This window comes from Trachymyrmex cornetzi, unplaced genomic scaffold (assembly GCF_001594075.2).
Source record: "Trachymyrmex cornetzi isolate Tcor2-1 unplaced genomic scaffold, Tcor1.1 scaffold227, whole genome shotgun sequence".
Taxonomy (NCBI): Eukaryota; Metazoa; Arthropoda; class Insecta; order Hymenoptera; family Formicidae; genus Trachymyrmex; species Trachymyrmex cornetzi.
Genome location: NW_017296923.1, coordinates 479,677 through 502,905, shown reverse-complemented (window position 1 = coordinate 502,905; position 23,229 = coordinate 479,677). Strand labels below are relative to the sequence as shown.

General features: G+C 36.0%; 2 protein-coding genes across 2 annotated transcripts in view; both read left to right on the top strand.

Moving 5' to 3' along the window:
• Positions 1-23,229, top strand: part of Ten-a (Teneurin-a transmembrane protein) — a 496,598-nt gene that overhangs the window by 51,828 nt on the left and 421,541 nt on the right. The gene's annotated exons all lie outside the window — the stretch shown is intronic.
• Positions 9,662-13,012, top strand: LOC108760564 (esterase FE4). The gene is made up of 9 exons (XM_018506599.1): positions 9,662-9,853; positions 9,986-10,274; positions 10,865-11,050; positions 11,147-11,349; positions 11,491-11,659; positions 11,736-11,902; positions 12,003-12,147; positions 12,290-12,422; positions 12,744-13,012. The coding sequence occupies exons 1-9, from the start codon at positions 9,662-9,664 to the stop codon at positions 12,904-12,906; spliced, it is 1,647 nt and encodes a 548-aa protein (XP_018362101.1). The 3' UTR covers positions 12,907-13,012.

Sequence of the window (23,229 nt, the reverse complement as noted above, 5' to 3'; positions counted from 1 at the left end):
ATAAATATATTATATTATATGAATTTATTAGTATTATAATATTGATTATAGATATGTAATAATATTAATATATTATACCATGCATATATCACGATATCTTAATAGTTTTGTTTAACAATGTTTATACATATAAACTGAAAATATACTGCAACAGAGCGTATTTTATAATTTTATTCTTTATGCGAAAAATAAAACGTTAATTATTTATATATTATTATTGCAAAATGAGCAGTTTACGATATTCAGATCAATGCTATATGCACTTAATCTTACATTCCTCGAGACATTGAGTCTTATACAAACCCGTTTTTATTTCCTGTAATATTTCTGAGGTTCTGGACTGCATTACTTGTTTGCATATCTATTGAAAAAGACAAAACTGCTTCTTTCTTTCTCTCTTATTATCATAACTTTTCGTTATTATAAAATATATTGAACTATCTTGAAATAATATTTTGTAAGATAGTATGTAAAACATTAATTACAAAGTATTACATCGTTGAAAAGTGACACAACTAAAAAATTAGCATCTTTGAGATATAGAAAAGAAATTCAGTCCTAATATATTTATGTTGAAAAACAATACATTTGTCGACTTATAGAGAAAGTGTTATAACTTTGATAAAGGATGAAATTTTTACACAACCCTATACTGGGGTTGCAGTGTCCGAAATTTGAAAACTTATGACACAGTTTTAAAGAATACATTATAATTGAAAATATAACATGGAAAGAAAGTTAAGTTATGCATATTCACTAGCTTAATAAAATTTCTTCCGATTTAGAAAAAATTTTAAGAAAGCTATACTGAAAAGTTGCTAATTTTCCAATGTATGACTTTTCTATCAACGCAGCGATATATTATCTAAATCTCTAAAGTATATATGAAATTTGTTACGCGAATGTTTTGCGAACGTTTAGCACACGTGCAATATTGCTTCCATAAACTTATATCGTCTTTTATTACACGGTTTACAAACTTCACACTGTTTTAAACTTACTTCAAGTTTCTATTCTCTACTTTTTCCTTCTCGTTTCCGCATCAGTTGTTTCGAAAATGACATGTCGGAGTGGGAATCGATTTATATGATCGATTAAGTAATGCAATTGTGACTACTGAGTTTGAAACTCGCCCATTAGACATCAAGAAACTGCCGAGAAAATCAAGTTAAAAGTTTACAAGTAACAAGCACGAAGCTCCCTCGCGAATTCTTTCTCTTTCTCGAATATACGAGTAAAAATCATGTCGTACGATGATAAAGCGGACTATTCGAGCGAACAGACAACTTGAAATTGAATGCAGCGCCGATCACCTTTTTCGCATCTCTCTTCTCTATTGCACGAACGTTTGCGTTACACGGGTATTATGTTCGGCACATTTCGCGCGTATTATTCGATAGCTAGACAAAACGTTTCCTGTGACAGCCCGAGGGAAGGGAAGGGCGATACCACTGGGACGGTCTGCATTTACGAGCAAGAAGAATACGGCGCATAAGACATACGGTTTTAGACGGTTTTCAGCCACGGAGTATGACGTCTTACAAAATGCAACCACTAAATTACGGTTCTTACGACAGGCTGTGTCGTAAACATTCATATCTCGTTGTTTGACATCGGATACAGGGCGGGAGAGCAAACAACTGAGGGGGCTACAATATCTCGATAAAAAATGTGCCCCATTACTATGAAATTTTGTGTATAAGCTCCTTCCTTTGTCGATCTCGGCTAGCTCTTTCCGTATAAAGAGACGCGACGTCGCCTCGAGCGACGTCAAAAGTTACGTAATCAGCCGACGGCAATGTTAAAGATTATGACACCTCTCCGTACGCGTTTATACTACGTATCAGGTATCAGGTTCTCTGAGTATCTCCAGTTTTTTCATAATAGTAGACATCCTATCTCTGTGTAAGCCGTATCTTTTATACCGTCGATACGAATTCGAATGCAGTGTTCAGTTCTAATGTTCTCTGCACATACGACATGAAATCCTGTTGTGATGTTATTACCTCCAAATACAAAGCAAAGCAGATACCACGTTGCTGAGGAAGCCGAACGTCAATGAACGATACGATCTTGCCATATCAATGTATTGTTCGTAAGTTGACCTTAAGCCATTAATTTGGATATCTGTGCAGAAAATCATCTTCCGATTAGTTGGTGATGCACTCGATGATATCTAACTGGCTCCGAAAATCGTACATTGTGCCGTTTGATCGGCTAATGTCGGATATATAGACGACGCATGCTGACCGCACGGCAATAAATATCGATAATCGATATTCCACCAGAGGCGATTTGGTTTGGGCCCGCGCAACGCCAGCAAGGTGCACCGCAAGAGCGCAAGAGAAAGAAAAACCGAAAGGGAGAAATGGAACATGCGAGACTGAGCGCGAGAGACGAGATCTTTGACGCCTTCAAAACCAGAAGCGGCACTCTGCTTTGTATTAAAAACCTTACGCTCGAAAGGACGCTTTCAGCTGCACTGACCGACTGTGAATGACGAATTTGTGACCTCCTTTGCAAAAGCAATTATGTTTTACTCCTCTTCCCTCGTCCTCTTTTCACTATCCGGAGAGTAGCGGTATCTAACCCTTCTAGTATCTTTTCTGTCCTTCTCGCTCTCTGTTTCCTATTCGTCACTCTTCTTTTCTCTCTGTCTGTTCCTCTATCTGTCACTTCTGCAGTCATGAACAGTTGGCTTTTACATTTTCAAGTCTCTCGCACGGAAAATCGCTCTTACATTCAAATCAAAAGACCTCGTGCCGTTAGAAATGCTTTACTCTCATCGCGCGGTTAAAGTTTTGCTATGTTCAATTTCCATTTAACGACCCAATAGATCTTGTTGCTATTTCATTATTAGGGTAACTGCCCCAATTACTGTGCCTGTCCCTATAAGTGTGCTTTTGTATTTCGATAAGTCATAAAGAAAACTAACACAAATAAATAAGAAAAAATATTTTTTTTTGTTAAGTTAAATTATTAATGCATACGATACCGAAGATAATATTTTATTTTTTGAGTATTAAAGTATTTTAAATATTTTTCGAAAGATATGAGGAATTTATGTGAATCCAGCAATACGTACCGCAAGATTTTAAGCTTGTCCCTATTAATGTGCCCTGTATTAGAGCTGAGAACGTTGTGTTATGAGTGTACTTTAAAGTAAATATATATAATTGAAATAATGATTTATGTAATATTAACATAAACAATTAGTTTAAATTTATTACTTGTTTTAGTAACTATATGTTAAAATGGTCAAATGTGGATAGGCACATAAATTGGGGGTACATTAACCCTTACCGTACCATCTACAATTTGGTGCCTCATTCATACCATCAAAGGTCATTTCAAATCTCTTCGTTTTTTCACCTCTTCGAAATAATTTTAAAAATCTCTAAAAATTCACCAACATACTTTCAACTTTCTAGAATAAATATTGACTCTTTATTTTGAAAAATAATAAAATGTAGTATATATAATTTATAATTACCGAAAGACTCAAAGAAACTTGCACGAACAGGAATCGCTCGGTCACTAGTTACCCATATTAGTACGGTAAGGGTTAATAGAACCATCGCCGCTTAGAGGACTCACTAAAAGGGACAAAAACGTGTTTTCTATTTTTGTCAAAAACATTATAAAGTATTAACATTTTTTAGATTAAAGAAATATAAGAAAAAGAAGTAGTTGAAAAACCGATATTGATTGCAAGCAGATAAAATTAAAGCTACAATATTTAATAATTAATTCAGTAATAAAGCAAATTGGCTAAAAGGCACATTAATAGAGATAGTTACTCTATGTTGCTGTTGTTTTTAGTAGGTCCTATGAGAAATGGCATAAATTTGTTTTTCACATTTTGCCCGATGTAATGTCAGTATATTTTTTTAACTAAATATAGGATAAGGTAATACAATTTCGAGTGTGGTAAAATTCAGAACAAAATAAAATTGAATGCAATTTTTGAAATTCAAGTTTGGTAATCCTTTCATTATGTGGAGGATATTGAAAGGTTTTTTAGGAAAAAATTAAGCTTGAACTTCAAAAATTGGATTCAAATATTTTCTTCATTCAGAATTATACCATGTTCAAAATTGTACCACTTATGCTATCTTTCTTTATAAAGTAATTAGGCAAAATTGCACATATCGATCGATTTTATCGTAGCATCCGCTGTTATTGCAAGTAGAATTGCAAATGCGATTGGTCAGTTTTAGTTAAAGCAACAGAGCGATGCACACAGCGTATCGCTCTTGATGCCAAGGTCTTTGTACCAAAGGGTCGGCGAAAAATGTTCGAATGATAGCGGGACGTATGACATAAAAGCACACAAATAAATATCGTATTTTACTAAAAGACGATTTCTAAAAAATATAAATATCTGTCGGACAGATCCATAACTGTGTTTTAATCGGTAGATTGACAAATTTTCTATATTTTATTTTGAGCGAAAAACGGGTATTTGTTCGATGACTTTGATAAAACTAGGATAAAGATTTATTTTAAATTCTCTGTACGCTGAATAACTAATAAAAAGAAATATAAATTTTAGTATTTAGCTTGAAGAGATGTTATGCGAGTCGTTGAACTTGTTATTGCTATGATCAAGGAAATGTATTACACATACATTGAGAGAAAGGGTTTTGTTAATTTAACAAGCAACCAGTACTTTTAACAAATGATTTGTGAATATGTAACAATAAATTGATTTGTTGTGATTACTGTTAGTCTGTTATATGAACCAATTATATTATTAGTAATAGAAGCAAATTATATAGAACCTAACTTATCTTTTGGATAGATTTTATGTGCCAGCAACTGATTATTTTGATTATTGATTACATTGACGAATAATAAGAAATGATTTGCAATAGTAACTCGATAGTTTTCTTATCAAATTATCACATTTCTTGTCTCTTGATTTGTTCCTATAACAAAGTCAACAAATTTCTCTCAGTGCATATTTTCTTCTTTGCTAGAATCGAGATGGATAAAAGAATAACTTGTACTCGGATAATTGCTTCCTAATGGCCGCGAATTTGATATCTCACTCTTCTTTCCCTTTTATTTCCTATCTGTCTCGATCTTCGCTCCGATATTACAAGCTGTGTTTGACATTAATCCGACGATTTAATGACGATATTATATTGCATAATCCAACATGTATTTACATCGCATGCTATGGAAAATTGCTTTTATATCACGCTTATCGTATAATTCAACAATCTGCATAAGCAAGGATCTCTTATAGTCTTATATTTTGTTTTAATAATTATTCTACACTCATGGGAAATACGATATGCGGCATCAATATGCGAAAAAAATTTTAATTCCAGTTAGTCCGCGACTTCTGACTTTTAAAATTTATACACCGTATATCGCGTTGCATTTTGTTGCGAGCAGTTTATGCTTTAATAGGATTCCCGCGCGACGAAACTATATTTTCCAATTCGCATACCATGCGAGTCTCGACTAGGGGTGGTAGGTAAAAGGGTTCGCGCGTGAAACTTAATAAATTAATCCCGTAAACATGGAGAATCGCATTGCGCTGGCTATTCCGTGCGTGCATCATGAACACGTGCACGCATCTGCGATGCGATGGCGGGATGCAATACGTGCTCGCGGCTTTGGCGATGCAAGTCCCGCGGAAAATATCAGTGTGTCAGCGTCCTGCCAGCCTTCTCTCTCTCCTTCTCTCTCTCTCTCTCCGCTTCACGTGATATATTTACTTAATAAACGTTCCGAACGGCAGGAAAATTTAAATTAAATTTATTCAGTGAAAACAGCGTGTAGGCGCGAGGGCGGCCACAGCATTGTTTGTGAGCGAACGAAATGCGCAGAGCCGGGTGACAGGGTGAGAGAGCAAGTGAATTGAGGGTTGGAGGTGACCAGAAAGGACAAATGGACACAGAGAAAGAGAGGACACAGTTAAAGTAGTGGATGGATAGAGTGAAACAGACGGAGGCGAATAGAAAAGCAGACACAGAAGGAGTGTAGAGATAGAATGTGGAAGGAAATAGGGCGACGAAAGAGCTACGAAGGTACAGGACTGTTAAAATGAAGTGAAAAGCTCGGGAGGGATGGTGGCGCGTCTGAGTGACGGCGAGCCGTTGATTCGGCTGCGGGTGGAAAAAAAACGTGAAAATACGCTCTCGGCACGCTTTTCGTACGACGGAAATGTGTCAAATTCGCGCGTGCCCCGTCTGCCGTGCACGTTCGAGCTCGGCGGAGCCGTCGCGTCGCGTCGGGGAGAATCGGTGATGATGGCGCGCACTGCGACAAAGGGTACGGGTAACGACAAAAAAAAATATTCGGTCGCGTTTCATTTCGTTCGTGCACCGGGCGTTTACTGCCTGGTCGCCCGACCGTGTTGTTTTCGTATTATCCGAAATTCTTCCGGTGTCAATGGCCCGTAATTCGAGCAAACAACGACCAGCTAAACGGCTCACGACTGTGGTCTGTTCATAAATTCGTGCGGGTCTCTTTTATCACTGTCGGGGTGCGTTTCGCAAACTGCGCTACTGTGTAACGCACGATTGAGCTTTCGGCCGCCTGCATTTCACGTACTGTGGTGAGAAATTTTATTGTGTTTTCCACAAGTTCCACAAGTGTTTGTTCGATTACTTGCGTGTGGAATGTTCTAAATGAAGTTACAAAAGTATTACGACGAAATCCTTTTTGCATTTCCAGTATATATCCCATGGAATTTATTAAGAGCCAACAACGCACTTTTTGAAATGGCGCCAACAGTAAGAAAGAGGATTTACTGTTGTTACATAAGTTTTTATCTTGTTATACATAAAAAAAATAAAGTAGAAGTATATCTTAAGTTTTCGTTACATTTGCAGACTTTTTAAGTTTGGATGTCTCGAGGTGGATGGTGATGTTAACGTTCGCTTCAAATTGCCGCATTTTCACACATCGTTTGTTTCTTGAAAATTAGCATGTTGATTAAAATTCGACTTGAAAGTCGCTTTGAAATACGAAACTGGGGCTGTAAGTTTCTCGGGTAGAAAATGCGTAGGAGCGAGAGCCATCGATGCCGGGGCGTGGACAAAGTGGTCATATTTCGCACAAGTGTCCCATGTCTACCCTTTTGTCTTTTCCCTAGCGGCAACCGTTGAAAGCAGCTTGCTGTAAGCGGATATTCTATTTAGGAAAAAAAGTTGGAAGCGCGCTTGTTCCTTGCCGTTGTATAAAACTGCTTATCGACCGGCTTGTCCTCCTTTACTGCATAGATCCACTTCGTTTGAATATGCAAACTAATTTATTTCTATACCCTCTTTTCTCGGATCAGGCAATATATAAATACGATCTTGTAAAGTACTTTATTTAGCGGAAGAAGTGCACCGAAATCGCTAAAGGGGATGGCGGATTGTTTGCGACGTGAATCGAGTGTGTACCTATCGGCTGCTTTGCATAAATTCGGTCTGACTGCGACGCCGCATTTATGAGGCGAGGGCAACGTCGTTTTCAACAGAATCATTGCCTCTTGCGAAGAAACTCCTCATGGAAAATCACGTTGAAGTTTGAAAAATTCGATGGCACGCTCGAAACAGACTGAAGCTCACTCGGGGGAACGCTGGGTGGACGGCTGCAATTGCTCACGGAACGTATCTTCCTTCTCCCGAGCACGGCGAACAGATTGTCAGAAACCGTTGGATCGTTCGTTAAAGCGAAAAATCACGTGCACGAGATTTACTTCGATTTCATATTTTTTCTATTGCATCGTCTGTCGGCGCTGTTTCCAAATGTTGATTTATCGCGAAATAAACTTTGCTACTCATAACTAAACATCAGAAAATAAATATTTATTTTACTGAATTTTTGAGAGATAAAGAAGCACTTTTTATATTTTTAGATCACTGACAAAAATAAAGCGATATCGTTTAATTCTTAATTGATGTATCTGTCGCGACAAATTTTAATTATGTCATAAATTTGCACAATAATAAAATTTTATATTGTAAATATTGAATGAATTTGAAGAAATTCTCTTTTAACTCAACCTTAATTACCGCATAACTCGTGAAGTTCGCATCAAGTACATGGTCTTAATCATTAAGGCATACCATTCAAATTCATTCTACTTAGTTTGTGCAGCTGTGCTCACCTCATTTCTTCTCTTTACATCTACTTTTCTATTTGCGCGATGTAAAAGTAAATTATAGAAATTTATTCCGAGTGTACTTTATGTGCTCTACCTCAAAATTCTACTTGAAATTTTTTCAAAGCAATAATGTTGCGATTTTTTAATACATTCGCGCATAATATGATTACGTGATGGTGATCAATAAAAAATCGAATTAACTGTGTTTAAAATGAGGTAACCAGACACAATATGGGTATGTATTCAAAACGCCCTATATATATTCGCTGTTTGTTGGTAATTACGATTAATTCGACAGTAGCTCGTGCAGATTATTCGTTTGACTCGATTTCATCAGTTTATTGTTCAATTTGTTCATTCTATTATCGTAGTAAAGCAAAACGCAGAATGTCATAGTCGTGATGTGATATTTCATAGGTAAGTAATTATTTCCTATAACTATGGTTATTAATTTCAGTAGTTTATGGCATTGTAGTCTGTATTCGTACTTTACAACACTATATATTTAGTTTATATTTTTGTCACGTTTCGTCTATAATTAAAAAGAGGACACTCTTTGTAAGGCAGAACCATTATAATAGCTAACCAGGCATATTAAATGTATATACATTGATTTTTTGAACGTTTTTTGACATTTTTTAAATTCCAGATCATGGAGTCTAATTCACCTGGTATGTAGAAATAAGTAGGTAAATAGACAAGTTTAATATTTGAAAAATAATTATTTGTGTATTTCTCTATGTGTTAATAAACATGTTAATTAATAAACTTATAATTTTATAAAAGCAACATTGTATTCTCCTTTTGAATGTGAACTAATTCTCAATTTTGGACTCAGCAAAAAAATTAAAAAAAATCGCAAAGCTTAGTAGAGCGTATAGAGCCCGGTTACCTTAATTAAAGTTATTTTTTTACTATTATTCCATTGTATCATTAAAAATTTTGTTTTATTGTAAAGTGCTTTTATTGTAAAGTCATTTTCTAAGAATATTTTATGTTAATTCATCAGATATTTTCTATAAAGAGTTTTTGAATAAAAATTTTATATAAACTTTGCTTTTATATTTGTTTTCGGATCTAATAAGCAGAGGCAGAAATCTCATGAAAAGTTTCGATTTTAATACTATATAACCTGTATCGCATCTGCGCATATTACAGGAGATAACAATAAAGAGCAATTTATCTCTTTTATCTATGGTTCTTGAAAAGCCATGTAGTCTGTATGATGTACCTTATTGTGGATTACAATAAATTTCAGGAAGCACATTATGAACCTCTAATGAAGGTTATGTATCGAGGCTAAAGATAAACTGAGGAAATCCGACCTAACAATTCTACCTGAAAACCCGATGTTACACGGTTATAGTTGACACGCGAGATTATGGAGGCATCTCGTAAATTGCTCTACGGGTAACCTGTTCGCGCTATTATATTCCCTGAGTAGTAATTGCGTAAATATAGTCCGTTATAACCTGTTCTTTTGACCGTCAACGTGTTTTCTAAAGCTATAAAAGATGGACAATGACGTGATCTTTCCACAGTGTTAAAATGTGGTCTAACAAGTTCGTGTTGTGTGCGTTTGTGGTCGTATGGGCCAAAGCCGAACAAGATGTTCAATTAGAAATTCCTCAGGGATTTCTAAAGGGCCTAAAGACTAGTAGTGTAATGCAGAACAGGGCATACTACAGCTTTAAAGGGATACCCTATGCAAAGCCCAATGTTGGCCTTAATAAATTCCAGGTAAGTTGATTGCCAGATATATGTATACATATTTTTTTTAATAGACTATTTCTACATTTATAAAATACAAATTTAAATCGTAGAATTAAGAGTAATAAATTAATATTTCAAACTTTAATTCGTATCTTTGAGATGCCGGAGCCAGCAGAATCTTGGCAAGGCACGTACGATGGGACCTATCATCGTTCGTCTTGTCCTTTCTTTTGTACGATACAACAAGATATAGTTGGCGAGGAAGATTGTCTTTTTCTTAACGTTTACACTCCGGTATTGGATAAAGATGCTTGTAAAGCTGTTATGGTATGGTTCCATGGCGGTAATTTCAATCATGGCATGGGCGATGATATATTCTATGGTCCTGACTTTTTAATCGAGCAAGATGTTGTTCTTGTGACGCTTAATTATAGATTAGGTGCAATTGGTAAGTAAATAATACGTCTTCAATCATGTTTTTCGTGAGACTCTGAGAAAAAGAACTGTTTAAATAATTTCTAAAATCGTTAAAACTTATGGCATATTTCCATGGAAAGAAGAAACTTGCTGAAGTATTTAAAAATGTAGTTACACTCTTAAATTCATAGTGTTAAATTATATATATATATATATATAATTGGAGTTATTTTATTTACCAAGTGCATATATTAATACGAACGTTGTTTACTTTGAAACCAACTAAACATGGATTGATTTACATTTTGACACACATATGGAAATCGAAAATAACAAAATGTCATTTAACTCAAAGAACTGTCATTGCTCCTTGATATCTAAAAATGCAGATTTAAAAATAATTTTGTTACCGTCAAAATAATTTTGTAGGACGATCACACACACAAACAAACTATTTGCTAGAAAGTACAAACTTTTTGCAGCATCGCTCATCACGATTGAGTTTCCAATATAATTTTAATGATTCAAATTATTTTTAGATCTGTGTCTAGCTAAATTTTTAGATACTTCTCCAAAACCGTTTCTTTTGTATATAGTTACTATACTATTATCGGATTATAGGATTTTTAAATACTGGCGACAAGAATGCGCCCGGTAATGCTGGTCTAAAGGACCAGGTAATGGCGCTGAAATGGGTCAAGGACAACATACATTACTTCGGTGGCTGTCCCAACCGAGTTACGATCTTTGGCGAAGATGCAGGCGGAAGTTCCGTTCAGTTTCACATGATGTCTCCCATGTCCGACGGTGAGATGTGCGATTATTTGATTACTTGACCGAAATAAACTTTTGCCGCTTTCACGTCAGTGTGAAATATATACAAGACGATTTATCGTGCCACAGGTCTATTCAATAAAGCTATCTTGCAAAGTGGAAGCGCGGTAAATACATGGGCGATATCTTACGATGCCAGAGATGTAGCCTTCAAATTGGGCGAGAAGCTCGACATTGAGACTACCGATTCTGCTGAGTTAGTTGCTAGACTCGCAGAATTTTCTCCGAAAGAATTAATTGCGGCCAGTGATGATTTACCGTTCCTTAAACAGGTATTGCGTTAATTGAATGTATTATTTCCTTGTTGCAGGCACGAGAGATAGCATTACAAATTACGCTAAGTGAAGTTTACGGTACACTTATCCGAAGTTACGTTAACGAGTATTGAGCAGGAATAATCATTTCGATTGCAGAGCGCCATGAACGGTCGCATCGAAGCGTTTATTCCATCGGTGGAAGCTGACATAGGACAAGAGATATTTCTGCCGGCCGATCCCTGGACGCTTTTGAAATCCGGAAAAATTGCCGACGTGCCCGTTATGGCCGGATTTACGGCCGACGAGTCTTCCTTCTATGTGCAGAGTAATCACCGATACGATATTACGCGGAAGTTACATGCTCGGCGTCATGTAAACGATATGAAAACATTTGTTTCCAGTGATGCTCGGCAATATCGACCAGATAAATGAGCACTTCGAAAACTTCCTGCCAAACGACTTGAATATAACCGATGCTGGGCAGAAGAACCAACTAGGTGAAAGCTTGAAGAGCTACTACTTTGGGGATAAATTGATCTCCACGGAAACCACGAAAGAGTTCATGATGGTGAGTACTTAACGTTAATATCGTCCCGCTATCGCGAAACTTCGTGTAAGCAGCGCATAAGTTTAACGATGTGCATATTAAAGTTGTTTGTGCATTTTAGATGTTGGACGACGTCATGTTTGACGCAGGGATCGCACTCAGTTTAGAGGTATTAAGTTCCCGAATTTCGTCTCCAATTTTCCAGTATATATTCTCTTACGAAGCTCCGTTCGGTATGATAAAATCTTTAGTCCAAGTGGAGGACGGTGAGTTACGAGTTGTAAATTTCCGTAGGAAATTCGCTCTGTATTATGATGTAGTCATTGTACAGCAAAATAGGGAAAAAACGATATTATATTTTTTTAATAAATTGCATTTATGTACACAATTTTTATCTCGTTCAACTAGGCGTTGCCCATGGTGACGATTTGACTTATGAATTCTATTCGGACGCGTTGAAAAATGTACCACAACAAGATTCCCCCGCGCAGAAAATGGTGCGCATTTATACCACATTGTTGACAAACTTTGCAAAAGATGGGTATGTTCATAGTTCTTCGTAGAAAGAACGGTTTTGCTGAAGTGTTTACACATTTGACTAAACAGATCTGAAAATAATTTTATTGAACTGTCAAAATAATCGAGAACGATCGAACTAATTACTAAAGTGTAAACATTTTTTGCAGCATTGCTCATAATGTTTGAGTTTCCTATACAATTACTTTGATGATTCAACTTCAAATGATTTTCAGATCTGCATCTATAGTTAATTTTTTAGATATTTTAGCAAAATCATTCTTAACGTGTTGATTACTAGATTAATTAGCAAGTACGAACGGGAAAGCAATTGTGATATTTTCAGAAATCCTACATCAAATATGAATGAATATGTGAACGTAAATTGGGAGCCCAGAGGTACAGAAGATAACTATATGAATATTAATCAAGAGTTAAAAATGGAGAAAGGCTTACTACATGATAGAATTGATTTCTGGAAGGACTTATACAAAATTGTTCTTGGCTAACAAAAAGAATGCATAGAACGTTACGAGAATGCGATATAAATGTACTGGTCACTTGGAATTTGATGGTAAATGGTAACATATATTATTCTAAAGTGACCTGAAGAACGATATGTACACTATATATTATATTATATAAAGATTGCAAATGTGTGTATAAAAATAAAGTTTAGCACTGAAGGTATTAGTAAGAGCCTTGATACTTTATTTATAGAAGAGAGAGGCGAAAAGCAAGGTGATCGATAAAGTTTGTGTTGAATTATAAAACATCCAATTAGAGTTGGCAATTACATCTTCTAACCAATATCAATTATCGTTGATAGCTAGTTATATCAATAGAATTTCGAATCACGGTTCTTCTATTTTATATTACGCATTTACGTATTTGCCATAGCTATGTTTTTGTGGTAAGTGCGAAATCGTTGAAAGAGAAACATCGAGTCCATATTTGAAACAGCGAAATTGTTGCGGGAAGGAATGTTGATGCAACTCGGGTAAACTCTTAGCAGTTGGTTACTGTAGTTGAGATTGGCAATTTGTTGTAACCTGCTGCCTCTCTGTCTCTTTATCTCTCTCTCTCTCCCCTCTCTGTTCTTCTCTGTCTTTCTTATACCACACGCTCGTATCTTTCCTCGCGGCGGTCGAGATATATCTGGTGGCGTGGTTAGTCACGCACGCACGATCTCGCACGCGTTACTGTGCGCGCACAGCGATCCGCTAACTGACGTATCGGATGAAAGGAAAATTTATGCCTTGTCAGAGCGTTACGAGCCAAATGGTTACAAATAGGGCCACAGCCGCCGCCGGCAAGAAACTCTTTTGTCGTTATCGTGCGCGCGCGGTCGCGGTATACCGTGAACAATTCGCGAATAATCACACGAAATGAAAATTATTGCGGGCGAGCGGGCGGCGTCGTTGCAGCTGTTGCTCGACTGTTCCGCACCCGCCTATATCCTTTTTCATACAGGACCGCGGAAAGTTTTCGTATAACGAAGTGAAACCGCCAACACTGCGAGTTCTCTAACGAAATTACGCGCTTGTTTCGGCGAACGAATAAGCGAGAACTTTTACTCACGAAGTACGACCGGACTGGAGCGACGCAACGCGACGAAATGAATGGAGAACATACAGCCACAAAAGAGGCAGTACGTCAATTCTCGCGAAATATGTTCTCAATGTACGTCGCTGAAACTGCAACCTTGATACGACCAGGTCGACGTGTTTTATGACGTAATGAAAAGCGCGGCCATGGAGGTGGGTATCACGAACTTTAACGCGATGCTATTTTCAAGTACATGGGAAGTCACGCGGAACGCGAGACACACGGGGCCACGAGTATATTGATCGGTAGCGCGGGTGCAGTTTTGACTGCGGGACCCTGTGCGCGCAAATGCAATCGATCATCTCGCCATGGGCGAAGAAAGTCTGCACTGGTGCCGACGCGCCTGAATAAGCGATATTGTTAAACGGAGTTTTCATTCTTCACCGTCAATGGGATTGCAGCGCAATGATGTTGCTGTCTCTGCAGGATTGACCGATCGGAAATACTGGGAAATTGATGAGTCTTACGGGTTCTATAAAGCCCTCAACTTTCGTCTCAACAACTTAATATCTCGTCGGTACGACGGCGAAGAAACGTATTTGCTCTCGTCTTACGAGAGGAAATTTCACTCGTGTTTTCCTGCTAACACGCCTTGACGTTCGTAGAAGCGAAGCGACGTGGTATAAATGTAAAGAGCGCGTGGATAATGCAAAACAAAACGATATAATATATTGCAGCAACACTCGTCAATATCTTAATTTACTCCATTTAGCGACACACAAAGTTCCCGCGAGCCTATTATCCTTGATACTCGGGCTTGGTATTCGCCCGATACGACGCCATCCAAGCCCGTTATGCCCGTCTTAACAAGCGGACAAACTCGGTTTGACGATGCCATAATTCGCACAGAAATGCGAAGCGTACTGAGTTTGGCGACGACACTTGACGAGATAAGCGTGCTTATTTACGATGGTTTGCAATTTGGAAACGCGAAGTTGTTGAACTGCCAGCCACCTCGGGAAGAGTGAACTTTAGAACTGGGCGACCTCGATAGCGAAATCGCCGAAAAGGATTATTAGCATTACAACGACAATTATATATTTAATGGCACTCAAACGACAGTAATTTGCCACGTCTTAGTCACGCAACTTTCTGCTATTCAATCGCGCGTGTCAGTTTTATCGTGGGCGACTTAACGGGATTTAATCGAGGTTACAAGTATCCCCCTCGTGTGATCAGGCGATGTCGGGATTATATATTAGTTACCACGCTCTCAGGTATTCACCCTTTTCGATGCTTAAGACGCGTGCATCCTCGTGTATGCGCGGTGTGGAGTCCCAAACAAACATTTACGTTCCTAGCCTGCACGGTGATTTCTCCTCCGTAATGCATCTGATCGCATTTGGATTAGTCCCCGATCTTTAACCGCAGTGTGAATATTGAAATCCCTGGATCGTGTCGACCCAATTTAAACGTCGGCTCTTGGCCTCATCCAATATCATAGGAGAATGCATAATCTGCGGAGATAACGTGGCAGCCTGAATTAGATGACTCGCAACTGAAGTAGAAATATAATTTATTCAATTTATACATTATTTTTGTATACATAAACTTCGTAATATATGTATAAGTATAACATAGCACGATAATCCAATTTGCAATATCTAATGATTATATAGTCATATGATGATTCTATATAGAAATGAGGATATAGAATAATATGCGCTGAAATATCACAGGGATAGCTGGCGAACAAAAGGGAATCCGTAACAAATCTGCAGAACGAAAGGAAATTAAAATAGCGCTCGGTTCAGCCCTTTTCTTTGGTAAAAAAATTCGGTTAAGCCTTTGAATATGTTCAATGAATGCTCAAAATGGTCGAGCAAATTAATTTTATTCAACTATCGTACTGTTTTTCCTCATTTAAAAAAATAATATAGTAATAAAGAAATAAAATAAATATAGGGTAACTGCGACAAATATATACGCCGCGCTGGGATTTATGCCGCAGAAGTCAGAAAAAATAGAAGGAGTGGGAGTAATTTTCCCGCAACTACTTTGTTACATGCTTTTTTTATGTTATATTAGTATTGTGTTATGATTTCAGTTTCTTACTGTTAATATTAATGAAATTCTTGTGAGTTGAATCGATTTGTTACTGTGTTGAGTAACGCCATCATAAATTATAATCTATATAAAATGATTACTGTAGGACGTGCAAAAGACTTGGTGGTTATTTTGTGATACATGAATATAGAGGAATAATAAAGCATATTGTATAACAAAATACAAGTACTTTGCTCTTGTATTCTTTGTTTAGTTTGTGCCAAGAATATTACTAATTCCTCGGTAGTCAAAAGGCTTAGGACGTTCGCATAGAATGCGAGAGATCCGGGTTTGACTCCCGAGGTAATATTTGTCGCAATAAGAATTATTTACAGATTTTAATGTCATTCAACATTATTAAGATCGTTTCGAAGATGCGAATAAGCATAAAAAATTTGTTAAATTGCTAGTCAATTTAACCCTTGATATTATTGCGGTAGTTTAGTAGAGTTAACGTTTCAAGACCGAAAAATCATTTCGGCGCGCGTTTCTAGGGACTACATACGTAATATATAAATTCACACAAGAATCATACAAGCATTAAGATCCAGTTATATCGTTTAAGGCTTTGATTTCTATAGTTTGCTTTGTTTAGTTTGTTGTCTTGTATATCCCACCTGTTTGGGATATACGGCATTTTTAGCGGGTGGGATTTATGCCCAAAGTATACAAAGTAGGCAGATTGAATTTAGTGCACTAAATGCAATAAACGCATTATATGAAATGTGTATCTCATGTCATAACACTTGTAATACATGTGGGAAGATTGTAATTGTTATTTATTACTTCATATACATATTTATCATTCTTATTCCTTAATAAAACTTTATAAACGCAATATCTCTTTATTTTATAAACGCATTTTATAAGTTATTGTGTCATTTTACGACTTATTTATATGTACTATTTGTAAATTTTTCATGAGCGCGTATATACCCCCCTCTCCCTATGAGTAGCCATATATCCCACTCCTATGAGATATACGGCAAAAATGCAAGGGTTTCAAAAAGTTTATTTTTTAATATGAAAAATAAATATTTCGGATTTCTAATATTTTTTTATAGTAGTAGGCAATACAATATTTTTACTGATATAGTTCGTTTACTATAAACATAGTAAATAATACTTAATAAATTAAGTTTTTGATAGATGCGACGTATATACCGGAGTTACCCTAATACAGCAATCATGTGCTTTGATATTATCTTCTTCAAAAAGATTTTTTTCAATGACTTTGGCATTTTTAATTTTAGTCAAATTTAAATCGCGAGAGATGTGTAACAATAAAAATTCTCATTCCTTTTTAATTAATGTTGTAGTATTGGTAACGCGTAACATATATTTCGTCTTCAAGAAAAATGTGCCGAAATAAATATTTTGAAAGTAACAGAATCCTCTTACAATTAATGGATTATTATTATAGAGAGACTGTGGGGGGTTAATGTGCGGTAAATTAGACATTGTCGCTTAACGATAGTTCCTGACAAATATGAGGGACAATATGAAACAACGCAAATGTTTGTACTGTATTATGGTAGCACTGCTACCACTCCTATTTCCGGTAATATGCATGCAAGCGACATGCTCGTTTTAATGCTGACAGTTCGGATATCGCCACCAGTGTGGTAAACTAGGAAAAATGAAATGCTATTGATTAATTCCTTGATCAATAAATAATAGCGGCTTAACGATTTCCTATAATTATGAGTAGCTTGGCTTTGGACGCGTGAGATTTATGATTTGTTGCATACGTATTTTCATCTTCATGACGCACGCTTTTTCAAACGACTGCGCGATCGCTTGTTTGTCGTAAATGTGTTCATATATTTAAACTATTCACGCAGTAAGGTTGATCACATATTCGGTAGAAATTAATAGCCATTTTATATCAATGAATAATTTCTACGGATGTTGCAATAGAGAGAGCTTATGAAAATTCTACATAAATCTCTCTAATACCATAATGTTGTGCAGATATGATATATGATTCATATTATAAGCGTTGTCGTAAACATTGTATTCTACATTAATGCGTGTAAATCGGTTTCGTATACAATACGTCCTAATCGCTTACTATTTATAGGAGAGAGTTACCAAATGCGTATCACTTAAGATATTTTCTATTATATTTTCCATTGTATTTTCCATTTTATTACATTTTCATTATATTTTCCATACTAAGTCGAGCATAAGTAAACATTAGAAATTGCAGTTTGATGTTTCAGGCATCTATTATTAGGCATGTTTAACTTTTCATGAATAACAAATTAATTTGTTTATAAGTCTTTTTGTAACATGCTATAAAAGATATAATTTAGACAACCGATCGTCTGAGTCGTGCCTCCCTTGAAAGTATTAAATTTATAAATAAAAATAATTAAAAATATGAAATTTAAAAAAGGAATCATTATCATTAAAATACTTAATAACTGACATCAAACTTTAATAATTTATCGAAAAGAATGATCAAGCATTTATTTAATAAGTAGGTACTTATGAAAAGGTAAAAACGTTGATATTTAAATTTATTTTTGCAATTGACATTTATAATCATATCAATTATTAGTTTTATTATTGTTAATTATCAGTTTTACCTTGCAATGACACAATTTAAGAAACTTAATAGATTTCGACAGGTGGTAAGTACAATCAGAATGTATATAAATTCACACAAGAAATATGTATTTACTAGCAATAAGAAATATGTATTCACTAACAATAAGATCCGTTTCGAATGTAAGATTTCTCTCACTTATTTAAATTTAGATTTTATCGGTCTAAGTTTGTATCACATATTGTTTAATAGATTTTATAATAATATCGATTTAATCTTTATAGTAATTGCAAATATGTGTATGCAATGAATATAAAATGTTCCACGATAAACACCTTTTGTGAAAATAAAAAAAATTCAAAATAAAATCGCATGATTATATTATTATTAGCTATATAAATCGATCAAAAATTAATCGAACGTTGGTATAAACCAACGTTCGATGTACCAACGATATACGAACGTTGGTATAAACCAACGTTGGTATAAACCAACGTTCGTATATCGTTGGTACATCGAACGTTGGTATAAACCAACGTTCGATTAATTTTTGATCGATTTATATAGCTAATAATAATATAATCATGCGATTTTATTTTGAATTTTTTTTATTTTCACAAAAGGTGTTTATCGTGGAACATTTTATATTCATTGCATACACATATTTGCAATTACTATAAAGATTAAATCGATATTATTATAAAATCTATTAAACAATATGTGATACAAACTTAGACCGATAAATAATGGTTTATACCAACGTTCGTATATCGTTGGTACATCGAACGTTGGTATATCGTAACATTTAAATCCATGTTTCTCATTTATGCGTTCAAAGACATATAATTACGATTAATGGCATGTTAATCGTATTATTCTTTCTTTCTCACACAAATCTCTGGAGCATGCGTATAATTTGCAAAATGCCAAGTAAATAATTCTATAATGTATTTACATTATCGTCATTTACAACACCGACGCGGCGACGGCGGCGTAACAATCGAGCCGCGTTGGTCGGATGTCATTGTTTGCCCATCCCCTAAGGCTAACCACCGTCACCCACAATATTACAGAATTACTACATGGCCCCGTCCGTTCGTCGTCGCCTCTCGCTCGAACCAATATCGTGTACATTACGTACGTACATCGGCGGACTCCGCCGCCTCCAATATTAGTTCCGATGCCAGTACGGAAATTGCATTGATAATGCTAATTAAATTGGTTTGTTTGTTAATTGGACCTGTAAAGGTCCCGATCCTTGTGTGTCCTGGTAGATTACCCCGCTATCGATCCATCGGGACGCTCTCGCTGCGTCAAATCAAGCGTAATTCTCAGTGTCGGTCGATACAATATGTTGTCGCCTGCTCTACGTTCTATATCATACAGTTTTGGTAACAGTTTTCGATTTGCCATCACGTCACCCGTGTATATCGTGCCGGATATTGGATAGTATCGAGTTAATTACCACATTATGTAACGTCGCGCTAAGATAATCGTTTCTGTCTCATTTAAAATATGACAAGCCTAAGTATAAACAGGTTATTGGTCGATACGATAAATAATGGCCATTGCAACTGTATATTTTCGATGAAAATTACTGTAACTGTAAATGGCAAAATAATTGCAATACTTAACACGTAAATCCGTACGACAAACGATTATTTGCTTCATGTAAAAATAGCCTCGTAATGATTATGATGTCAACGGAACATGTAAAGAATGAAAAATATTACACATAGTTGTCATTGGTTATTGAAAGGGATGGCCTCAAACTCACTTCAAAAGAATATTGAACGATAATTCTCCTCACAAACGATTTTTTTTTCTCGTGGCAATGACCTTTAAACGATCGATAGAATCAATGATAAAATAATAGAGCATCCATTTTTTATAGTGCTGTCCTTGTTTTCCAGTTTAGATGTCTCGCCAAGACTAGGACGCGTCCTTGTCCTGGTCATTCATGATACAATAACTGGCGCAAAATGTGCATCAAACGCAATCAGTTCAGCATTGAAGCATTTTACAGGTCAATTGTTGAAACATAATATTGCCTGCACATAAATATGACCTTTATAAAACGTGTACACGCAGGACTCGCGAATACTGCAAAATATAATAACTTTAAACTAAAATCAAGATAACTTTAGTCCAAACTTGATGATGTTCAGACAACACGCATATCAAATATCTTAAAGACGTTTTGAAATGTCTTGTGTTCTGATTTTAAACGTACTATATATATAGGTATTTTTTTAAATGTGGGCTAAAATTATTCCAACTGGGTTAAAATTATCCAATTTTACTGTGTGTAATTTGATGATCTGCATAAATGGAATTTATTTAAATGATAAATTTCGCGTTTGTGATATTTACGGAGATCATAAATAAATGTACTCTTATTAAGTATTTTTCGCAAAGATAAAATATAACAAAGATAGAATATAGTTCGATTAAGGAAGACAAAGCAAAAAAATTCTTGCCCTTGGAGTTTAAATAACTATCAGTTAACATGCAAACATCCCGGTCAATTGTGCAAACGTTCGGATTAATTGCATTAAATTATTCTAATTAAGATTTTAGTTATTGAAATAATTCGCGTAATATTTATGTAGATTAATGTATCTGCATTACAAACGTTTCTACTTAAATACAACGTTGTTCTTAACTACACTAAACGTTAATTAAGATTTTACGGACTATCACGCGACTATGGTTCAGTGAAACGAGGATGATTAATAGCTAGAGTTTACCACACGAAAATAGCCATAAGACATGAGAGGTACCTGTGTGAAATCCGTTGATGCCTATAGGGTACGCATTATATCTGAAAATAGGTCGTTGTTTTGGTGCAACAGCTTGGTCAATGTGCAAATCAATTATACCGTGTTTAAACAGAATCGCGAGCGCAAAACAATGTGCCAGTTCAGACGTGACGTGCACAGTCTCGTTGATATATACCGAGTTAATACCACCCCTGAAATATATTATGTCATAAATAATTTATACAGCGCAATGATTACGCAAGTCCAATTTGTAGAGCGATTTACATTCGATGAAACCATACGGACACAAAACGAATATTGGAATTAATCTCGCGATTGGTTACAAATCCATAAGTCACACAACAGCAATTTATTCAATTTGTTCTATTTTATATAATAATTTCGTGATGTCAGTCAAATTCTGCGTGGCGCTGAACGTAATTATAACTTTCGAGGGATTACCAGCACGAATGTTCTTCGGTTATATTTTCTTCATATTCTACACGCTATTTGTGATCTCGCGGGAATAACATAACTAATTTCCATACAGAAACTTCGAAGCGAATATCGAAAAATTCTCGCACAATGCAAAGCATATCCCATCGGCTTTGTCGGTGCAAGCGCTATTTTGCCGTCATGCTGAAAATGAATACGATTCCAGTTGCAACTGCGTCCGATAATTTTATTTTATATTTCGCGAGAGATAAATCTGAAAAATACTTGGATTAATAATCCACCAATCGGATTGTGATAACGATATCAACGGTTGTATGCTGCAATGCATTCATCAATTGTTATTGCGAAGTCAATTCTGATCTGCAAAATTATCCATCAAAAATCTGATTTGTAAGGGACTTGTCTAGTATTTTCATAGTATACCAATTTAATTCAACATAATTTCGTATTTTATGCAAAAAATTAGTCGCCTTTTCAATAAGCTCTGTGTTAAATGAAGTCAGAGAAACTAAATCTTTAGAAAAGAGGATTGAAAAATCTTTCTTTGGATGAAAAGAGGAGTATAGAAACGAATAATAAAATTTGTTACGGCAAATCTATTTTAATCCTATTGACCATGAGAAATTTCAATTTTCTTTGACAAATCTTTTGCACGAACCAAATATATTATTAATGTTAATAATACACTCCTTATAGCACTCTGACGTAAGAAAAAATAATTTTTTATATTATTTTTACATTCAATATTTATTTCACGTTTTCGTTTTCTTTTCTTGATATTTCCACAAGTATTCTCGCATCTTGCTATAAAAATGCTGCCATTCGAGCCGAGCGGGGGGATTATTATCAACACTTATTATCGTTCACCTTAGCGATAGAGATTACAGAATCATCCACGCGGCAAAACGGCCCAATTTGCTACTCGAATGAATCTTGCAACTATACCAAGCTGCCTTGTACGAGAATGAAAAAAATAGGAGGGATGGAGAAGCGGGAGAGAGATCGCCAGGTTGATTATCCGGGCTCAACCAATCTTCATCATGCAGCTGTTTTTCTCATCCTGTGAGACGCCGCTACCAGGCGCCGTCTCCCTTTTCGCGAAAGAAGTCCCTGGCGACTCGCGCAGCGGCCGCGCTATTTTTCCTTGGGAATTAACCAACCTTGGCAATCGGCGTTCATAAACAGCGCCCACGGATCCCACCGCTGGTGGTGATACGTGCGGCGTCCTCTCATGCTACGGCCAAAAGAAAAATCTGCCCGCGCCCCGAGACAAAAGTGTCCACTCTCTACTGAGCTATTTTATCTTAACTGCTGCAGGTTTTCTCCTCTCAGCTCGTTGTGTTTTCCTCGTCTTTCTTCTGCGCCTGTCTTTCTGCCCTTTGTATATATACATATATATATATATA